The sequence below is a fragment of the Leptosomus discolor genome, chromosome 13, assembly GCF_034619465.1.
Source record: "Leptosomus discolor isolate bLepDis1 chromosome 13, bLepDis1.hap2, whole genome shotgun sequence".
NCBI classification, from domain to species: Eukaryota; Metazoa; Chordata; class Aves; order Leptosomiformes; family Leptosomidae; genus Leptosomus; species Leptosomus discolor.
The window spans coordinates 7,982,020-8,002,507 of NC_141403.1; the positions used below are offsets into that span (position 1 = coordinate 7,982,020).

At 42.4% G+C, this 20,488-nt stretch overlaps 2 protein-coding genes across 6 annotated transcripts in view; one reads left to right on the top strand and one right to left on the bottom strand.

The window, feature by feature from the left end:
• The window catches only part of PLAG1 (PLAG1 zinc finger), a 47,703-nt gene extending 32,807 nt beyond the window's left edge, over positions 1 to 14,896 (bottom strand). Inside the window, exon 1 of the mRNA XM_086472611.1 lies at positions 14,732 to 14,896. The gene's annotated coding sequence lies outside the window, so the exon portion shown is untranslated. The remainder of the gene's footprint in view (positions 1 to 14,731) is intronic.
• Positions 14,897 to 15,240: 344 nt separating this feature from the next.
• CHCHD7 (coiled-coil-helix-coiled-coil-helix domain containing 7) lies at positions 15,241 to 20,259 on the top strand. Of its 5 annotated transcripts, none has more exons than XM_086472579.1 (5): positions 15,241 to 15,281; positions 16,208 to 16,358; positions 18,040 to 18,117; positions 18,672 to 18,770; positions 19,580 to 20,259. In XM_086472579.1, the coding sequence occupies exons 3-5, from the start codon at positions 18,064 to 18,066 to the stop codon at positions 19,679 to 19,681; spliced, it is 255 nt and encodes an 84-aa protein (XP_086328705.1). In that variant the 5' UTR covers positions 15,241 to 15,281; positions 16,208 to 16,358; positions 18,040 to 18,063; the 3' UTR covers positions 19,682 to 20,259. The 5 variants fall into 5 exon arrangements, with proteins under 5 accessions (XP_086328705.1, XP_086328706.1, XP_086328704.1 ...); XM_086472578.1 differs by having other exon boundaries at positions 15,242 to 15,281; positions 16,141 to 16,358; XM_086472577.1 differs by having other exon boundaries at positions 15,267 to 15,281; positions 16,132 to 16,358.
• Positions 20,260 to 20,488: the final 229 nt, after the last annotated feature.

Here is a 20,488-nt window from a genome sequence, read left to right on the forward strand (position 1 = left end):
TAAATAATAGTTGGAATATCAACGTGTAACTGTAAATACATATGTATATACATAGCATGTAAATACATATATATCTATAAAAAGAACAAAGCATTCACAAATATTTAGCAACTTAAGAAAAACAAGTATCAGTAAAAAAAAAAATTAAAAAAATATTAGGGTCACGTAAAAAGAATAAAAATAATGCATATTCCACTAATCCATACTGGGATGCCAGGAAAACTTAAAGACAATTTGGAACAAACTTCACAAATTCTTACAATTAGGAAATACATGAGGAATAACATCATGAATAAGTCTTTAAATTAGCAAGTGACCAAGAAGTACGCGCTTTGCCAATTTCAGCTCAAATCAAAATACTTCATGATACAAGCATATTTTTAGTACTTTTACAAATAAATGAGTTCTTTGGAATAAGAGCCTTCACTCACTAACGTTCTTATTTTTTTCCCTGCAGTGTCAGAAACAGCCATTTCAAGATTACTTTCCCAAATCTGCAAATCGAAACGGACAATTCACAAGTAATCTCATTTGAAGTCAGAGTCTCTGAAAAAAGGACAAAAACCTTTTAAACGTTAATCACGGAAAAGTTGGGGGTTTTTTCCCTTCACTTTAACAACTGTCTGAAGTACCGACTGTGCTAACCTGATGACACACTTATTTACTATATTTTGTCCTGCCCGTTATTCGGCTGTTGGCAGCAAGACAACTTCATTTAGCAATAGGCTGGACCCCTCGGTAAGGGAATGTGTACGTAGTAGCTCTCTAATCTTGCTGCCCAGCTGCTAAGACAGTCACATGAGTCACTTGCTGCCTTTAGAGCAACACACACCACTTGCTGAATTTAGAGACATTCTCTGTTTCTGCACTGGCCATACATACAAATGGGGTAATACCCTGTTCTAATCACACACAAAACTCTCCAGGTGGGTTTTGCTTGTTTGTTTGGGCTTTTTTAGTTTTGTTTTTAAACTGGCGAGTCAAAGAACATATTTTTACTAACGCGGTTAACAACCCAGCTCCACAAAGTGATTTATGTACCGGTTTTCAGCATTCTCGTTTTCACTCCAGCTAGGCTAACTTCAGGAATCAGTTCACATGTAGGTAACTTCATCTAACCGTTCAACAAAAATCCAGCCCTGGACGAATGAGGAACTCTATCTGCCAGGACGATTCAGCACACAGCTCTGGAACAAAACACTTTACAACAATTCCTTCCTTATCAGGATTTTAAACTACGACTGCCTGGGACACCACCGTATTCAACAGTCTATTTAAAAACAATTTACATTAAGACCGGCACAGTTACTTCCATGCAGCACTTTGGTCTACTGATACACAAAACTGCTTGTTGAAAATACTTTCTTTATTAACATATCTATAGGCACTACGGAGGTAGCGCTATCACATACAAACAGTACACAGCCGGAAAGCACAACACTGCGAGGATAATCTTCTCTGGACTGTCACTGCATCCTCAGCACAGGCCCTATGATGTTTCATTTTACTCTATCACATACTCTCTCCTTTCCCACATTCTCCCTGTGTCTCGTCACGGCACTGTTCTTTGCAGATGGTTGTATATGGAAGTGATCAACACCACAACGTATTATGCTCTGGTCATACATGTTCACAGTCTGCCAGCATAACAACCCCCCCCCCTAGAATCATGCTTCAAGGTACAGGGGTAATGCCTCCAAAACCAAGGCTTTTAGATTATGTGAAACACACTTCTCCAGTTCAAAACTACACTGGCCCGAATTACAAAAGGTGTTTCCGTGTGCCTAAAGAAGAAAGCAGCCTGTCAAACCTTACCTAACTCTGATAGTTTCAAGTACAGCCAAGCTTGCCTTAAAATGGTCTGTACAGACTTCTTGCCAGTAGGAAATCACAGTAGGCAATGTCCCAACTCGCCAGCCGAGCAGCAGCACATTTTCAAGTTAAATACTCTAATCTGTCAGATAACATTAAATAGAGCTCCACGACTCGCCAGAAGAGAGTATCAAGGAGTAACAACTAACCAAACTTTTCACTCCTATTGTACCATTCTGAATTAGCATTTGTAAAAATAAATGAAAATGGTTATTGCTAAGCTGTTTCAGCAAACTTCGCACTGCAATTCAACTAAGTGCAAGCAAAATCCTTGTATTGGTATTTAATACCTAAAAAATTCCAGTCACTGATGTACATAGTGGCCATCAACCTACAGCCCAATTTCAGACTAACACACAGGTATCTACTGTTCTTACAAGTAACATCTAAGACTTCTGAAGTCAAAAGATGAGGCAGAACTATCTTTTTCTCTTGTCTCTTTCGCATTTTACAGAATTTTTCAAGTCAGTATTGCCGTTTCCCACGTTTGTGTGACTCTTTACACAACGACGCTATACAATTACAAAAATTTGAGGAGGAAACTACAACTTCAGAAGAGAAGTGGCAGAGGAACATGGGGCGAGATCAGCAATTGAAACTACTAACCCGGATGAATCTCGGAGTCTCCAATCCACCTGGCACAAATTCTCAACCTCCTTTACTCTATCCTTCCCATAATCAGTATCGTATTCCATTCAGGTGTTTGGCTACCGCAACATCATATTCTACATCAAAATTAGGAATTGCTGCCCCCCTCACTGAGAGAAAGTTTTTGCATATCCCATTTTTAATCAACAATTTGTCTCGAATAACCAGATTGCCTTAAAGCAGGCCAAACCATGCTGACATATAAAACAAATCTTGGAAAAAAGGCTGCAATTTGATAATGCATGTATTATGCCTTCAGTTAAAGAAGCCTCTCTCCTTAAGAATTCAAGTTTATGGGTATACTTTTGTGATAACCTGAAACCTTTCAGATGGCCTCTAGTAAGAGGTAGCTGCCTGGAATAAAAACATTGCCTACAGAATGATGTATGATGGCTTAGTGGATTAGCATGTTAAAAGCATAATCTCTTCTGACACAGCTATTTTTAAGTGGTGTTTAAAAAAAGTGTAAAATGCTAATTCTGTTTTCCAATAAACATAACTTTTGATCTGCTGAGTCAGAGGTGTTATGCATAATAATCCCAGCAGGAGTACAATCCTATTTGTATTTGTTTGGAGGAAAAAGCACAAGCACAATTCCGTAACAAGAAAAAAAAATCATGGAGCAGAATACAATTAAAGGCAAATACACCAGAGGGAAATGGTAGCTCTGACAAACCAAAACACTTGTTGTCCTGGGTATAATCCACATTACTAGAAAGTCAACTCCAAAGCCATGTAATGTTTACACGCAGGCTTCATGATACTCACTTCCAGCACTGGACTAAAATCCTGTGTGCTACCAAGTCAGTGCTGTATCACTTTGCTCTGTATCACTTTTAATTCTAAAGTCAAACCCATAAACCCAACAAACTCACCATCCTTAGAAAGCACTTTACCATGTGCTATCTGAATGCAGTAGAGCAGCTTTGTGTTTGTACAGCTCCCAGAAACAACCATGGCAGGGTTCTGAATACCTGTGCCCAGCTGTCCAGGTACCCAACCTTTTTACCTCAAAAAAAAGACGTACATGGACACAACATACTTTTTTTTTTTCCTTTGATCAAGTTTAGATGGTTTTGTTACTGAAAACTGTGCTCTTCTAAATGTACATTATGTATTATTTTCATAAATATATTAACATAACACACATTCCTTTACTGAGAGATCCAAGCTATTGCTACACGAATCTCCCACAACATCTAAGTATTATTTACTTGAAAAATATCATCAGATTAGTATAGTAGTTCTTTTTCTTTGCTTTCAAGACAGTTAAATATTTTTCCAACGTCTTTAGTAAAAGGATTTTTGTCCTTTTCAAACATTCTAACTTCATATGTGGTTACATTAATTTCCCTTTCAAGTTGACAGACTTGTAAAAATCACCCCTACGTGTCCATCTCTGATACTGCAGGAAAAAAATGACAGTGTCAGTGAACGAAGGAAGGATCTTATTCCAAATAACTAATTTATTTGTAAGAGCCAGAGTAAAGTGGCTCCCTGTTCACACTGTAGAGAGAGACCAGTCCTTCCCTGCAGGTCTGCTCCTTCCACAGTCAGGACATAGCAGTTCCATCATTAAGCAGCAACCCCTGCCGAGAAGCACATGACTCCACTGTTCCATGATGTACCCTCAATGACCACCAGTTTCCGAATGATGCTAAAAAAAAATAATACTGGTTTTACCCTATTTAAAAAAACCCTGAACAGTTTGATTCTTGACAACCTGAAAGATCAGCCCTTTTCATGAGTGCCACCTGAAACAATCTCCAATGCATATTACAATAAAAAGCCCAGGGGGGGAACTACCACTGGCTCCCTGAGAAGCACTTCAGCTTTAACACAGATCTCTCATTCCGCCACAGGCTGAAAATGTTAGCATTACCGACTACACGGCTCCTGCCGTACATTTACTAACGACCCACCTAGAATTTGATAGATGGGAACAATGATATTTGGAAAGCATGAAGTAGAGGCTGAGTATCTTGAAGGTCACAGCGAAAAGAAGTGTCAGCATCCAGCTGGATTTTAATAAGCTTTGCCAGAGGAACGAGTATTTTTATTGACTGTTCAATTTAATTTCTAGCAAAGCACTGCTGAAGAGGCCAAGGAAACTTCCAAATAATTTGGTCAAGATCAGGCAGGAAAAAAAATCTCCCTCTTCCATCTACAAATTCTGTAGTTCAGGTCATTTAATAACTTTGCCAGCCACTGCAACATACTCAAAAATTATCAACAAGGACGCCTCCTAAACAACTGATGAATGCAACAAGTGGGGGGGGGGGGAGGAATAAATGTTAGTCTCTACATAACCAGTCTAAAAATACCCAAAGGAAGAAGATGGAATACTTGCTCTTCAGGCCTGAGCTCTGCCATGCACAGAAGGGGAGTACACATATTTTTGACTACGTGCTCTCTCCGATGTACCTCCAAACACAAAATCACATCACAAATTCACAAAGTTGCCAAGTAGCAGTTCACCCATAAGAGGGACACAAGCACATTATGATCTCCATCCACTAGACATCATCCTACCAAGGCCTAAGTCACAAAAAGTTTGGAGAAGCATATGTATGGATGGATAATCTTCAGGGAGCTATTGGCAGCAAAAGTGGCGGCAAATTTTTACCTATATTTGGGAAAGGAGAATTAACCAATCTGTTAAGCTTTGTCTTCTTCAAACTCTGAGTCTTACTACCTCGATGAAACAAATGCGATTTAAATACTACTTCTCCTAACGGTGACAGAGCACTTGCAGCCTCACAGCAACTTTCTGCCTGCCTTTAGGCTTGTTTGTCAGGCTACCTACACAGAATCTTTATGCCAAAACTACCATGAAATATCAAACTACCTCCTTTATGATAAAAGTCGGATGCTCAGCAGAAAGGATTATTTGACCTTCAACCACAGTGTTACAACTGAAACTATGACAGGAATAGGGGAAGCTTAGGGCATCCAGGAAGTCTTTGGAGGGTTTGCTCAGAGCTGAGAGACTTTCTAGGGCTTGATTCCTGATGAAAACCGGACCAAACAGCACAATACTCAAGTACTTATTCAGACAAAACCTTCAGGGAATTCAATCTGCCTAACAACGAACTGTGGAGTTCATCTCAAGATAACTGAATATATTATCAGTTTCGAGGTTGCAACATCGCTGTGTGACTGAACTCACAAATTCACAGGATTTGAACGCTTTGAGAGACTGAGGGGCAGTGATTTAAGTCATCAGAGCCCCATCCTGACCACACCTCCCTCCTCATTCAGAGCTTGAAGAAAGATCCAGTCTCCTTTCATGTCCAGTATTTTTATTAGGCAAACTACAGAAAAACAGAAAATAATAATACATATTCAGTCTCCCCAAACTAAAGCACCTTTCTGCTCCAATCAAATGAAAGAGTAATCAACGCAGTTAAAAACTTTGCAAATGCACTTTCCTTTCAGTACAAATATATAAGGATAATCAAGAATAAGAAGTTTGTTTTACATGGTGCATAGATAAAAACTGTACTAGGCACCAAAATGTGTTAGTCAAGATGGACCTAACTTCCTTGTTCTTAAATACTCTGAAGCGGTCAAGTTTTCAAAGGTAAAATAACACCATACCACAGAGGAGACCTCTAAAAGCAGGTTTTTTCCCCAAGAAACTTATTTCATAGTTTATCATTTCTGAAAGTGTAATCTAGATTTCTGTTTGCTTTCTACAGCAATTGATGCCAGGAGTGTGTTTGAGTGTTTCTTACGAGAAACAGTGATATCACATACCTGATTAATGCTACAAGGCTGTAAAACCTGACAGCTTCTCCTCACAGACTAGTTCACACTCATCCACTTTGGGACTATTCCCATCATCCAAATACCATTATGATTAAGTTTCCTCTATTACTCTACACCCACTTTTTATACTTGTAGCATCATCAGCACAAGTGAATTCCACAGTACTCCTCAGCACTGTTTCTGTGGCACAAAAATGACCAGCATCAACACTTATGGGACACAAATTCATTTTGGGTGAACGGAAGAGTTTTGAGTGAGAGAACCGCTGGGTTCAGAAAAGAGTGTACCCAAAAGAAAAGGGTACAGTTGTGCAGCTAAGACAAAAACCCTTTAAAATTACAACTGGGAAAACATTACATTTTACAAGTAATGAGAAATTAAACGAGTTTGATATAAATATTTCATATATACTTTTTAAAGCAATTTCAACACATATTAAAAACAGCCTGAATAATTAGGATAATTAACATATTATGATTCTCGGTTAACTTTTTAAGTAACAAATAATGTAACTTTGTTGTTTAGGAACAGAGCTGATTTCATTGTACTGGTATGCTTGTAACTGTACTTAAACACCATTTAAAATAGCATGTAGCAACACCATCCTTTGACAGATGCTATAATTTTTTTACTACTTTTTCTGAAACTGATTAAAATATAGCCATAAGCTATATGTTTGTGCTGGGGTATAATTAGGAGTGGTTTTGTCTAAACACAGTCCCAGTATTCAAAAGAATTAAAGAAAACTGTCAAGTCACAGAGGGAAAAAAAAATATCTACAGATTGAAATTAACTGGCATTTATTGTCATCAGCTCTGTCTAACCTCTTCTCTAAGCTGCAAGGTTCATCGTTTCCTAGTGTCCTAGATTAAACAAATTATGCGTGTATTGCCCACAACAACTTTCAGGGAACAAAATAAGCTTGGACAACGTCTATGTTTAGCTTTTAAACAGAGTACAAAACCCTGACAGGATTTTGCATTTTGGTTTATTTTAGTTTAACACTCGTGAGGGGAAGAGCACCAACAACTGGTAACAGGTAGCTCACACTAGAAATTTATGCCTTTGTAGTGTATCATCTTGTGAAAACAGAACAGCTGTAGGCAAATTCTACTTCTACATATTTATATTGTATCTATGCTTCCACGTGATAAATACAGTGTTATTTCTAAGCCTTGCATGTAGGCAGCTGTAGTAAATGCACAATTAGCATAAATGAAAATTCCACACGTGACAGTGAGAGTTCGAAGAAAAGTAACATTTACAAACTTGTAAATGTTTTATTGCTAACTATACAGGCTTGATTGAAATTTAATAGTGAGCTGCCAGAATCTCTCTTTCTGCCTTTTCTTCAGAAAGGTCTTCTTTTTTTTTTTTTAAAAAAAAAAAAAGACTGTATCACAACTGATTCAAAAGACATGACATTCTCCCTGAAGAGCCAGATGTTTCCTTAAAATGTGTATCTGTATTACACATAAATGTAACATGCATGGTAAGTACATATACCACACAATAAACAGTTCCATTAGAAGTGACAGGCTCTCGGGACAGTAAAATCTGATTTGCATATACAGGGTCTTTCTGCTGTTCAAACATTAGGTGTAAGGAGACCTCATTAATTCAGGATCGGACAATTTGCAGGGCTTTTTAGAGAACTCACACACTAGCAAATCTGATCCCCTATAGCACACAAATACAAACTCAACAAATGAAGAGGGAAGAGATGTTTTCTGACATTCTCCTTGCCTTTTGATCACTTAGCAATTCACAGTAAACGGACATAAGACAAAATCAACCACCTACATCTTATTTCATGAGAAATGCTTTAGATTTGGCAGCCTTCAAAGTGTAATGTGACCCACAACCATAAAGAAAAGCTTTCAGGGTGAAAGTGGGTGACACACAGTGTCAGGCTGCCAGGTAAACTACCTGTACAACAGGTAAGTAAGTCTATGTCCACTCTGCATGGTTAAATGATGTTAAATAAAGTATTATTTACAGCAATATGGAAGGGATTATCATTAGTTACCCTAACTTTAGCAAAAAAACCAACTTTGACAAATAATTCCCTTCAAACACTTTCTAATCTGATTTCTAGGGATATTCTCCTTTGAGAGAGGAATTTAGCACATTAAGTGCAAAAGAAGATTATAGCAATTCAGTTTACTGTAATAGACACTTTTTGCATTTTTCCAAGTTCCTTTACATAGTTATTTCTTAATTGCAGCCGATGGCAATTCTAGGTTTTACCTTCCTGATTCCCACTTGACTTCTCAAAGCTGATTTCAGCTATTTTACTTCAGAGTTTCGAGCTAACTGCTCTGTGTGTTATAACCACACTTGCCTACACACATTTGTTTTGTCTGTCTCACTTTTTGGTTTTATACTAGTTCAGCCCTGTTGGGTTTTTTTCCTCTTTCCTTTCCTATGAACAAATAAAATAAAATTAAGCACACTGGGCCAGCCTCTACTCTCTCTGTGCCCCCTTGTAAGTCTATCAAAGTCGCCAGGCTTGGGTATGTGTGAAATACCCCATCGCTCTGGCCAGGTACTTTAGTGTAGTTGACCAGGTGTCTCCCCACTCTGGACAGCGAATTAAGAAAGAGACAGAAGTTATTACAAAGAAGGCTGTAACAGAAACTGATGTATTCCTTCAGCATGAGAATAACTGTACAAGCTCTCCCACTCTTCACTGTCAAGTAGGTGCTCACGCAGCCATCTCAAACCCCTGCTATGTACGGTGGTTAACCTGAACGCCACGATCCCACAGGAACTGTTTACAAGACATGCAGGGTCCATTTAAATATTAACAATTTTAATATATCCTATGAGAAGGCCCCATCCTTTATAACGGTTATCACACAACTATTTTTAAAAGCATGTCAAATCTTGTCAAAAAATTTAACCCCCTCCCTCTAATTCTATTCATTTCTGTTAATTCATCCTTCCAAGATGAGACAATAACAGGTGAACACTGATACTGAACTAGACAAAAAATACCTTAACAAGCCAATCTAAATAAAAGTAAAACTGAATTTGCAGCAATGGTGACCAGTTCCGTTCAACACTATGTTTTCAGAACTTGTGTACAACTGGAATTCTTTGCATTTGATGTCTGGTGGACAACTGTTCCTTTAAAATGCATTAGCAACTGCAATCAATTCAATTTCAGTTAAAGAGTCATTATATTCCTTGAAAAATTAAAAATAAAATATAGGCAGCTATGTAAGTGATTATAATGAGAGTTAATCAATGTTTTACATTGAAGTTACAAGTCTGCACAACTGAAAAATCAATATAAATTTAAGTAAATTCTAAATGTGATTTTTTGATTAGCAGGGAAACTACACAACTCTCTATTATCAAAATGCTCAGATAAATGCAAAAAAAACACCCCTACACTTCAGAAATGTACACATTTTACATTTGATCGATACAAAAATGTTACTTTGTTCTAACATTTGAATTATTTTAAAATAGTTTTTAAGGCTACCTAAACATTTGGTAATTGGTTAAAGATGCTTAACAGTTCAGTGGATAGATACTGCACATTTCTTTCAACAGCAATGCAAGCTAAATCCTCACTAGTAGCAGATATTTAGAGACTATCTCCTTGAAAGCAAGTGCTCTGCCCCTTTGGTGGTGGTGGCTGCTAGCTCCTTTTAACTCAACACTGATTTGAGAATGGTCTAATTGCTCTAACATATTTCACATTTTCCACAATACCTCCCCTTGGTAAACAGATAAACTTGTTCAAGAACCCTCCCAAAAGGTATTTGCTGACAAAAACTGCTTGGAAAGATGTAAGAGGTTATAGATAGGAAATTTATAAATTCATGTTTTACTCTGAAGTAAAACATCTCTTTTAACAAAATAACCTTGAACACTTACAAACAGAGGTTTATTTAGAACACGAGCAGTGCCCTCTTTAACCCATTAATTTTAACACACATGCACTACCCTGAAAGGAGGAGACTTAAGGGCACCATTTTGACTGACTAGCTGCAGAGATGGACGACCATTAGAAGTGGCTGCGCTTTGTATGCAGTGCCTTTTCAAATTACACAAATTTTTAAAAAGTTTGTTAATTTAAATCTTAAAGTTCTACATTGGGAAACTCATTTTGCAGGATAACTTCTAAATGAAAAGTACACTCCAAGAGACACACTTGAACTAAGCATTCAAGGGAAGGTGAATGCGTGTCAATTTAGATTCCTGTATTTGCTGTACTGTTGTAGAATACTGTAGCTATTAACTTTTAAACATTATTGAATAGGATTGATAAGTATTCAAGAAGGATTTAAATACATTTACAGCTCCCCAGTTTACCTACAAAAAGTAGGGTAACTTTACCAACAACAGCCCATAGTATTTGTTTCCTCAGGTGTTTCAATTTTATAAAATCTCGAAAAAATCATACCAAATCATGTATTGAATCAGAGCAACATATAACAGAGAATATTATCTTAACTCTTAGAAGTAAGGAAGGTTTGAAAGTTACTCCTGTTTTTATTAAACACCACATCATCCCTGTAAGAAGAATTCAGTTTTCTACAAAAAGAGAGTAAGTTTGTAAAAAACAATCCTAACCAACACTTATCTTCTGCTATTATTATCATCACTATCTGGATTATACCTTAAAATTAAACCCAGTTTAGAAGAGTATCAAATTCTGTGAGAACACCCTTTCCTCTTCATCCTCCCTGTGTCCTGAATTTTCTACTGTGGTTGGATATACTGAATTTACTTTGTAATATATAACTTTAAGTCAAGAAAGATACTTCACAACATGTGCTTCTTTTGTGTTGGTATTACCAGTGCCTACACCTATTTTCAGCATCACAATATTAATGATTTAGAAGCTCTTAATTAGATAAAAATGCACTAACGCATTAAACACTTCATACTGATGGTCACAGACACAGGATTCGAAGAGTCCTTAAATCATGTTCTCAGTACCATTAACTAGTTTAATAAAGTTAGTTCTTCACATCTACTACTATCTGTCTAGCCTGGTACATTAAAAACACCAACACATGGTGCACTGGTGCTAATTTATCAAATTTCTATGCATTTCAGGATAGTGTTACTTCAGACAACAAAAAGAAGAGATCGGTGTAAGAAATATTTGGAAAGGAACTTTCCAGTACGAATTCTTGCTAACTGTAAAAGAGCTCTCTAAACCATAAAAGATAGTTTTGGAAAAATGTTCAATTTCATTCCTTTCTACAAACTGATTAATCTTTATTCCTTAACGAGCCTTTCTTTCTAGCCTAAGAGTAGTTAATGTGATTTAATTTTCACAACTGTGAGTCACTGGAAAACTTTGAGATTTCTTCCAAAATCTCTAACCACAAGACTACTCTAGTCAACAACTACTGTACAACAGCTTCTTTGGTCACACTTGCAGAAAAGGTACAGATAATTTGCGAACACGTGGTGCTCAACACGGAGGGCTACCACAACATCACAACTGATACTCAACTACCACAAGTTCAAAGGAAACATTTGCTGAAACATCCTCCCTACAAGTTCAGCACTCCATCTTCCCGCTCGAGAACCACAGACCTGTATTCAATTTTTAATCTAGAATTAAACACAAAGACCACCACAACAAGGCATGTGCGAAGGAAACACCATCACTCCTCACAAAGGTATCAAATTGGCATGTTAAGAGGCGATGCTATTTTTTAAAAGAGGATATTTCACTGAAAATTAAAATCCACAGGAGATAACAGGGACGAGCAGAACATTTCACATCATTACAGTTGAACATTTACAAGTTAAAAATTAAGCAAAAAACTGTATCAGCCAGACACCACGCTAAAAGCACGCACGCACACACACATATACACGAAACTAGACTGCAGTTTGGATGATTTTTCTTTATTTAAACAAAGGCAGAGGCAATTCTTCCAAGTGATGCTATAATTACACAGCTAAGGTGTACTTGTAAAAAGCCCCTACTTTGGCCAATTAAAACCTACAGCTATTTTCACTATTTTCAAAACCTTTTGGGACTGTTCAGAGGATTTAAGTACAGAACAAGCTCTACAGCACTTTTCAACAAACTCAGGTGTCCCCAACAAAACTGAACTTATCCAAAGTAAAAATGACGCACTCCACAACTTTTACAAAATGTCTGTGAACTCGCCCTGTGCACATGGGTCTCCTCCCACGGACTTCACAGCCAGCAGAACAGCACTAGGTTTCAATAGTAAACAACCTGAGACCACTTCATTTCTGCAACACCTATTCCAAAAGAACGCTCCCCAAAACACAGCGTTTTCATCGACGCGCCAAGAAAACTCCCCTGAAGACCTGCCACACACAAAAGAATTGCTTTGATCCAAACGAAGCTGCACGTTTCTCCCTATTATCCTGCCTTAATTTATCATGCCAGGGCCGATTTGATACCTTTCCACCGAAAAATACAACAACGAACCATCCCTCTGCTAGAGGCAGAGGTGCTGCAGAGGTGATGATAACCCTAGGAAAAGAGAAGCTGTCTCTTTAAAATGCCCTGCTATGTCCCTGATCCCACGTGGAACCAACATCAGCAGCACTTTCGCATTAACTTCAACGTGAGGCGAGATGAGGCATCGTTCTTTGAGATAAATAAAACGAGGAGAGTGCAGAATACATTCTTGGTAGGAGACAAACAGGTGAACCGAACGTGCCAGGGACATCAGCGACCGCCCGCAGGAGAGGTGCCCTGCCCCTGAGCCCTCCCTGCTCTCTCCGAGGAGCATTACCTCAACCCCACACTGCTCTGAAAAATCCAGTTTAAAGAGAAGAGGGAGCCACCAGGAAAACTGGAAATTCAAAGGCAACGAAAATGCACTTTATAAACCGGAAAGGTTTACTCTTTGCCTCACACATCCTAATTAGATCAGGAAAGTGACACTACAAAGGCATTACATTCCGGTCCGGGGGAAAAAAAAAAAAAAAAAAAAAAAAAAAAAGATAGAAAGAAAGAAGAAAAAAAAAAGACCGAGGAAAAGAAAGGAGCCCCCATCTCCCCAAACCCCCCAAACACACACAAAAGCATTAAAAAAGGAAGTTATAAAGCAGCACATACAGCATTTATCTTATCTAGGATCACTCCACATTACCCCCAAGTTATGCACTTTCTGCACTATCATCTCCCCCTACCTCTCTCTCCTGAAAGGGATTTTCACGTTTTCTCATTGTCGGTGGCGAGTTATAAGAGGCTTTTGCCTTTCCAAAGAATTCATCAACAAAAAAAAATAATAAATATTAACTCCTTGCTCCCTGAAACCTTAAAACGGTCTCGGGAAGACACGGGTTTTATTCTGTTACCTTGAGGAAGAAAAGGGGGAGCAGCCCCGATTTTTAGGTATTTTTTGGCATTTTTTTCTGATTTTTATTTTGTTATATGCCTCAGTTCTCCCTCCATTTTGGTTGTTTATGATACTGACAACAAGCTGTCCCTGCTCTCTCTCTCTCTCTCTCCGGATCTCTCCTGCTTTCAGTTAGCAAACCCCCCTCCCCAATGCAACGCGGCTCAGCACTTACTTGGGTTCACACTTTTCTCTAAACACACACCGACGGGGAAGGGAAAAGCTTCTGGGCCACTCGGAGGGGGAGAGCAGGCAAATTCGTTTCTTTATTACGAAAAAAAAAAACTTCTGTCCAAAAAACGACGGGAAAGGGGGGTCGAGTGCCCCAAAGTCACTCCGGATCCCCCCAAAGACGCAGCCGCCAGGTCCGAGGGACACCCCACGGGTAGCCGGGTCCACGGGGGAAATTTCTGTGTAAAATTCGGCCGGTTTGAGGCGGGGGGTGAATTTATATTAATTTTTTCCCTCATTTTTCGGCACCGCGGGCTCTAATGTCTTCCGCTCCCTCTCGCCGCTGTCACTGCATTCACAGCACAGGGCTCCGCAGAGCCGAGGAGGGGAGGGGGGCGATCGCGCAGCTCCTGCCCCTGCCCCTCCGGCCCCGGCCCACCGCGGGGGTCGGCGGCGGGCACCCCGCGCCCTCCTGCCGTCCCCCGGGCAGACCCGCTGCCTCGCCCGCGAACCGACGGAGCGCCGCGGGGAGGGAGGGGAGGAGTGGAGGAAACTCCTGAGAGAGGTTTTTCTGAAAATCATCTCTTTCTCCCTCCGAGGGAGGGGAAGGCGCGGGGGGGGAGGGGGGGGAAGGGGGGGGCGGGGGGGGGGGGCACCGCTCGCCTCCCCTCCCCTGCTTTTTCCCTCCCGGGGGGGGTCCGACGCGGGGCGGGTGGGGGGCTGCGGGAGATGGGGGGGGGAGAGGGATGGAAGGGAGGGATGGTTAACACAAACTTTTCCTCACTGCTCGCTGCTCCTCTCTCCTCTCCCCCCTCCTTCTCCTCCTCCCCCTTCATAATTTAAATAACCCTGATATTTCCCTGCTAAACCCCGGCGCCTGCCCCCCAAACCCGCAGCAGACTCACCGCGGGAGCCTCAGCATCCCCTCTGCGCCCCGTTTCCACCCTTTACAGTGTTCTCCGATTTTTCTGTAATTTTTTCCCCATATTTCGGGCTGGACGCGGCGGGCCTGGAAATTGTTTGCTTTCCCGTCTTTCCAGCAGCCATTGTAGTGTATGCGCTGCGGTGCAGCCCAGCCTGCCGCACACGCCGCGCCCACACCGCCCGCCGCCCACACGCACCGCGGGTTGGACGCCTCCCCCAGTCAGTCAGGGCAGCGGCCTCGCCCCGCCGCCGGCGCCTGCGGCCCGCGCCGCCCTCCCCGTTGGTGGAAAGAGACGCCGCTCAAAGCCGAGGCGGACCCGCCGCTTTCGCTATTGGCGGGCGGGGCTTGTCACTCAACGCCGCCGGGGCGTGGGCGGTGGCGGCGCTGGGCCGGGGGGAGCCGCGAGGCCGGGAGCGGGGTAGGCTGCGCCCGTACTTAAGCGGGCTGCCCGAGCCGCTGACGTCTTTCGAATTGGAGACGGGCTGCCCCCCTCCCGCCCCGGGCTCCCGCGGACACGGCCGGGGACGGAGGTGAGTGCCGCCGCCGGCGACCCGCGCTGCCCGTCCGCCCACCGCGCCTGCGGGCGGGCGCCGCTTTCCCTTACCCGGCCGCGGGGGCAGGAAGGCTCGCCCGCTTGGCCGGGAGAATGGCGCGGGGGCCCCGGTTGCGGCGGAGCCCGGACACCGCGCTCCGGCGGCAGGTGGTGCTGGGGGGGGGGGGGGGGGAAGGCTCGGGGCGCGCGCGCACGCCGGCCGTTGGGCACCGGCGGGGTAGCGGCCGTCAGCCGCGCGAGGCGGGGACAGGCGGGAAGGGGCCGCGGGGCTCCTCGGGGCCGTCCCCGTCCCGTCCCCCTGACCCCGCCGCCGCTGAGGGGAAGGCCGGGGCTGGGCGGGGGGCGCCGGTGTTTCCCCGGCGCTGGCCGGCCCCTCCGTGCCTGAGTTGCCCCCGGGCCCCTTCTGGAGGCTGAGGAGGGCACAGGCGGCTCGGCGGTGCCGAGCGTCCGGGCCCGCCGGCTGCCTCCTCCCGCCGGGCCCCACTTAGCGGCGGTAGGGTTTTTTATACGGCCTTCACGCCAGGGTTTGAGATTTAATGAGCTGGTCTCTATTTGCAACATAATTAGCAATTTTGTATGTATGTAGGCATTTAAAAAAAAAAAACACAACAAACAACACAAAACCAAGCCGCTTTCAATGGGAGGGAGCCAGTAGAAAAATATCCTGATGGTTTATGAACTGGAAAAGCCCTAGGGTTAAAGAGTGCTAGCAACAAACGTGTTTCTCTGTGGTACAGTTTACAACTGTTAATGTGTTAAAGCATAATTAAGAGCTGTGGGATAGACAAGCCTTTGGTTGTGGTTGGGCTCAGACCTGTGATGTGAAGCCTGTGCAGGAGCTGGGGGCAAAGCTCGCTTCCCGCCCAACGGCAGCCTTCCGGCGTGACCCGCCTGCCCTTCCAGCTGATCGTGTTTCGGATCCTGAAGTGCTTCGGGAAGGGGGACAGAGGAACATGTGCAGGAGCTGTCGGACCTTTCTGGTGGTGCTCAGCGTGTGCAGGCGTTCGCCTGCTCTGAAGCAGCTTCCTGAGAACCTGAGCTGCCTGTTCATTAAGTAGGTATTTAATGTATTGTGTGCTTTGTTCCTTAAACTGGGCATGGCTGTAGACTCTGCTAGTGTAATCAAACTGAAAATGTTAATTGCAGCTTGTATAATGAATGCTGGTGATGACAGATCCTGCGACTCAGGAATACTCTTTCAGAGAGTGAGACTGGAATCGACCTAGTACCGTACACCTTGAGGCATGTCTGCTTGGGTGGTACTTGCACCTCTAAGCTCAGTGAAACGCAGACATAAACAAACCTCTGAAAAACTTGTGTCTTGAGATAAGGCATGTGATGGTGCTGCTCTTGTTTTCTTCTCTCCCCTTCCTTGAAGTGTGGGGTGATGCTGCTGTTCCACATACTTGTGTTTCCCTTGGAGGTGGCAGTGCCTGATCAAAAAATCCTCTTGCACCCACAAAAAAAGCGAATGTTTAAACACTGGGTAGTTCTCAAAGGAAAGTGGGGAATGGCTTCCTGGTGCTGCTTTTTAAAAGGCCCATTTGCAGAAAATAGTCATGTGGAATGCAAAAAATACTCCAAGCGCCAGGAGAATGTACTTGCAGAGGATGTGAATTCTAGGGCTTATTCACCTGGAATAATTTACTCTTTCCCAAAGAAGAACTTGCATCTAAAACATTGTTTTCTGTCTATGAGCTACTAAGAGCAATGTTTGATTTTTTTGTTTGTTTGCTGCTATCAAGCAAAACTGGCTTTTTACTGCAGACTTGGAGGTACTGATCTCTAATGTGAACAGGAACAGGTTCAGGTTTGAATTAGCTGTGTTTAAGGGCGAAAAAGAGATCAAGGAAGGATGCTTCTTCTACAGTTTCCCTCATCAGCTGTGGCTTAGTTTGCTGCAAAGAGCTCTGTCTTCCTCAGTCCTGTGTTTCTGCTTGTATTGGCTCAGTCATCTGAGTCAACATCCATCGATTTTTTGGTTAGATTTAGTATTTGTTTGGAACAAATACCTGCCTGGCCACATGCATGCCAGCGACAATGTATGGGAAGTTGTAAAGGGAATGAGGGTCTGCTGTTCGTCTTGATGTCATCATCTTGGATCGGTGTAGGCTCTTGGCACTGAGCTCCATGTTGCTGGAGCTTATGGTGCCTGGAGTCGGTGTCAAACTATGAAACAGGGGAAAAACCCGATTCCAGCTGCCATACATGGCGTAAGTGGGTCTGGTCCCTCCTTGCAGTGAAACCGTGTCTTTCTCTGTTCAGTATCTGATCCAGCAGCGCAGGAGGTGGTTGGGCTCTCTGCTGGGGAGGCTCAGGGTAGGTACAGGTGTGACTCCAGACCTGGAGAAGTTTCCCTGTGCCTTGCTCCCCCGCACCGTTAATTGAAGTGGCTCCAGTGTGTTGGCTGTGCACAGCTTCCGTGGAGCCGTTTCTCCCAGACATGGTCACTTCCCCCGTGATGTGCCAGGCTGGCTCCGTTCTCTGCAGGAGGGTATGGGGGAGTCGGCAGCCTCGGTGACAGGCTCAACTTGCCCAAGTTGTCTTGCTGTTGGTGCTTTTGAAGTGACATTTTGCAGAAGATGCTTAGTGGTGGTGGTTTGTTTTTGTTTTTTTTTTTTAGACAACCAAACTGTGTGCATTACTGGAAGGTCTTTATTTCATGCTGAAGTTCAGACTTAATCCTGAGTTACTGTTAAACATAGATACTTAACCTGTTTCTTTTCTGTTTCTAGCCAAGGTCCGAGTGTCTGTCTAGAATGTCCAGGCGAGCACAACAGCTTAGAGACCATGATAGAAATCCATGTATAGCGGTAAGATGATCAAATTGGGATTTCTGTTTGTATACTTCAGTGTTAAATAATGCAACTTCTAGAGGATTTTGTTATGGATAGCATTGGCATTCAGCATGAAAAGTTTCTTAGAGTCTGAAGATGGGAAAAGCTGAAAGTCATCCATTATAGTAAGTGTGAAATAACAAGTAATTCCTCAAAAATAGGAGTAATGCAGCTGATGGCAATCTCTTCGGTTTTCTGTCCCAAAACCCAGAGCCTGAAATCCTGGTTGGACAAGCTTGGGTTTTTTTTAGAAGTCTTCTGGAGGTTATACCAAACATCTTTGTGAAAAACTGTTCTATGGACTGTCTGTACTATTTAAAGAGTACTGATGTCTGTTATCTCTAAATGAAGTCATTGCTTGGAATTACTGATTATCCTTTGTGATAGATGTTCCTCTGCTCTCTCTGATAGTATTCTTTCATCTGAGAAGCTGCCTTCTATCTTTATAGATATTCTGGGACTTGTTAGAAGTTTTAGACACTGAGTACAGTAGCTTCCCTCAGCTCTGAAGTATGTTTTCCCTGTTAAAGGAAACAGATGCCTCGAGAAAATGTATGGATGACAACAACTATAACAAGGATATGTGTACTGCTTATTTTTTGAAGTACAAAAGCTGCAGAAAATTCTGGGTAAGCACGATAGACTTTCTAAATTTTACTCCACTCTTTGCTTTAAGGACATTACTTCTGACACACTGCTTTCTGAACTCTTCAGACCTGGCTAGTGCCGGCTGCGACTGTTCTTACGGTGACCTGCAGCCCTAGGTAGTCTCGGTGTGTGTTGCTGGAAGACTTAAGCAGATACACATTAAAGTACTCCTAAGTTTACCCTCTCGGATTGTGAGTCAGTGTTCTTGCAGTACTGGATATGTTTCCCTCTGAATTTGAGTAAGGTATTTCTAGTTATAAGTCCTGTTAAATGGATATAATGAGAAAAAAAATGCTGAGGTAAGGTAAGCTCATCTGTTTCTCCCATTGTTTTGGGTCATATTTACTTTAACCCAAGATAAAGCTTGGGAAGAGCCAGTTCTTATTTGTTGGTGTCCTTATTTCCTTCTCTCCTGTGGTAGAGAAGTGTCACGAGGAGCTGTGTGCAGCTGAACTGCTCTCTGCTGTTTTCTTTCTTTATGGTAGTAAAGAGTCTTTCAGCTTCGCCTTTGAACACTTGCGCAAACTACAAAAAACTATTTACAGGCAGTTGCACGTTAGTCTGACGTACAGGGAGTGCTGTAGTTTCACTGTCTTCTGAAGCAGCAAGGTAAACTATCGGATATCTTTAATTAAACACTGGTGCATTTAGTTATCAGCTAATCAGACTTGGAGTATCTGGGTCTTGATATCTCAAGAGTACTTCTATTAAAGAGTCTTATTCATTCGCAGCCCAAAGCAGAGACTTCTGAGAGATCTGTGTTCTCATGGTCACTTTCTTCTATTTTCAGCATGACATCATGATGCAAAGGAAAAGAAATGGTGTGAAACCAGAGATGCCCTCAGCAGAAGAGAGAAGGAAGATATTGGAATCCATGGAGAAGCCCTACTGACTAGAAACTTGCAGTGATTGACTATTTTGACTGTGCATATGAAAACTGACCAGTAGCAAGTTTCCTTTTTATGAACTGGACTTTACGGTTGCCGTATCTTGGATTAAAATAAGGTCTTAAATTTTGAAATGTGTGAACTTTCTAGGATAGAACTTCCTGGTTTTATGTGTACTCCCTGTCATGGGAACTTGGCCTCTCACTGGAAGACATGGGTATCAACACAACTTATGTCTAGACACTTTGTACATAGAAGCTAACTTGCTGTGAAATGCTACATACAAAATTAACGGGACTCACAAAGTCTGTTTTGAAAAGGGGCTGGTGAGTGTTGCAGTGTAGTTCTAAGGATGCAGCAGGTTGAGAGACTGGTATGTGCAATGGCTTTCTTCTATCCAGCTGTTCTGCCTGATAGTACGGATTTAGCGCGTGTGATCTTATCACTCTTTTCACATGAGTTGGATTCTATGTCCCTGGTTCGACTAAGACTGTTTGTAAACTAGAACCGCAGATCCAAGAAGCTTGTCCGGTCTGCTGCTGCACTCCTGGGCGACAGCAGAACTTGCAATAAATCTGATCCGCAAGCTTTGCTTGTTACAAGGTCAGAGAGGTTGATGAAGACAGAACTGAACTCTTCGGGTCGGAACTGAATAGTACCTTCTGTGGGTGGTAAACAGATCTTCGCTGGCGGGGGGGGCTCATTGACATGTCAGCATATCCTCCGAGTGACATGGCAGGTTTAACTATAGAACGTCTGTCTAAGACTCTGGACAGCTGAAGCCCTGTTGTTGGAAATGCTTACTCACACAA

Excerpts from the sequence above, each read along its gene's own strand:
- CHCHD7 (XM_086472579.1), top strand. The coding sequence starts at position 18,064 with ATGTCCAGGCGAGCACAACAGCTTAGAGACCATGATAGAAATCCATGT. Across the intron at positions 18,118-18,671 it reads ATAGAAATCCATGTATAGCG|GAAACAGATGCCTCGAGAAA; the intron begins GTAAGATGATCA and ends TCCCTGTTAAAG. Across the intron at positions 18,771-19,579 it reads AAAGCTGCAGAAAATTCTGG|CATGACATCATGATGCAAAG; the intron begins GTAAGCACGATA and ends TTCTATTTTCAG.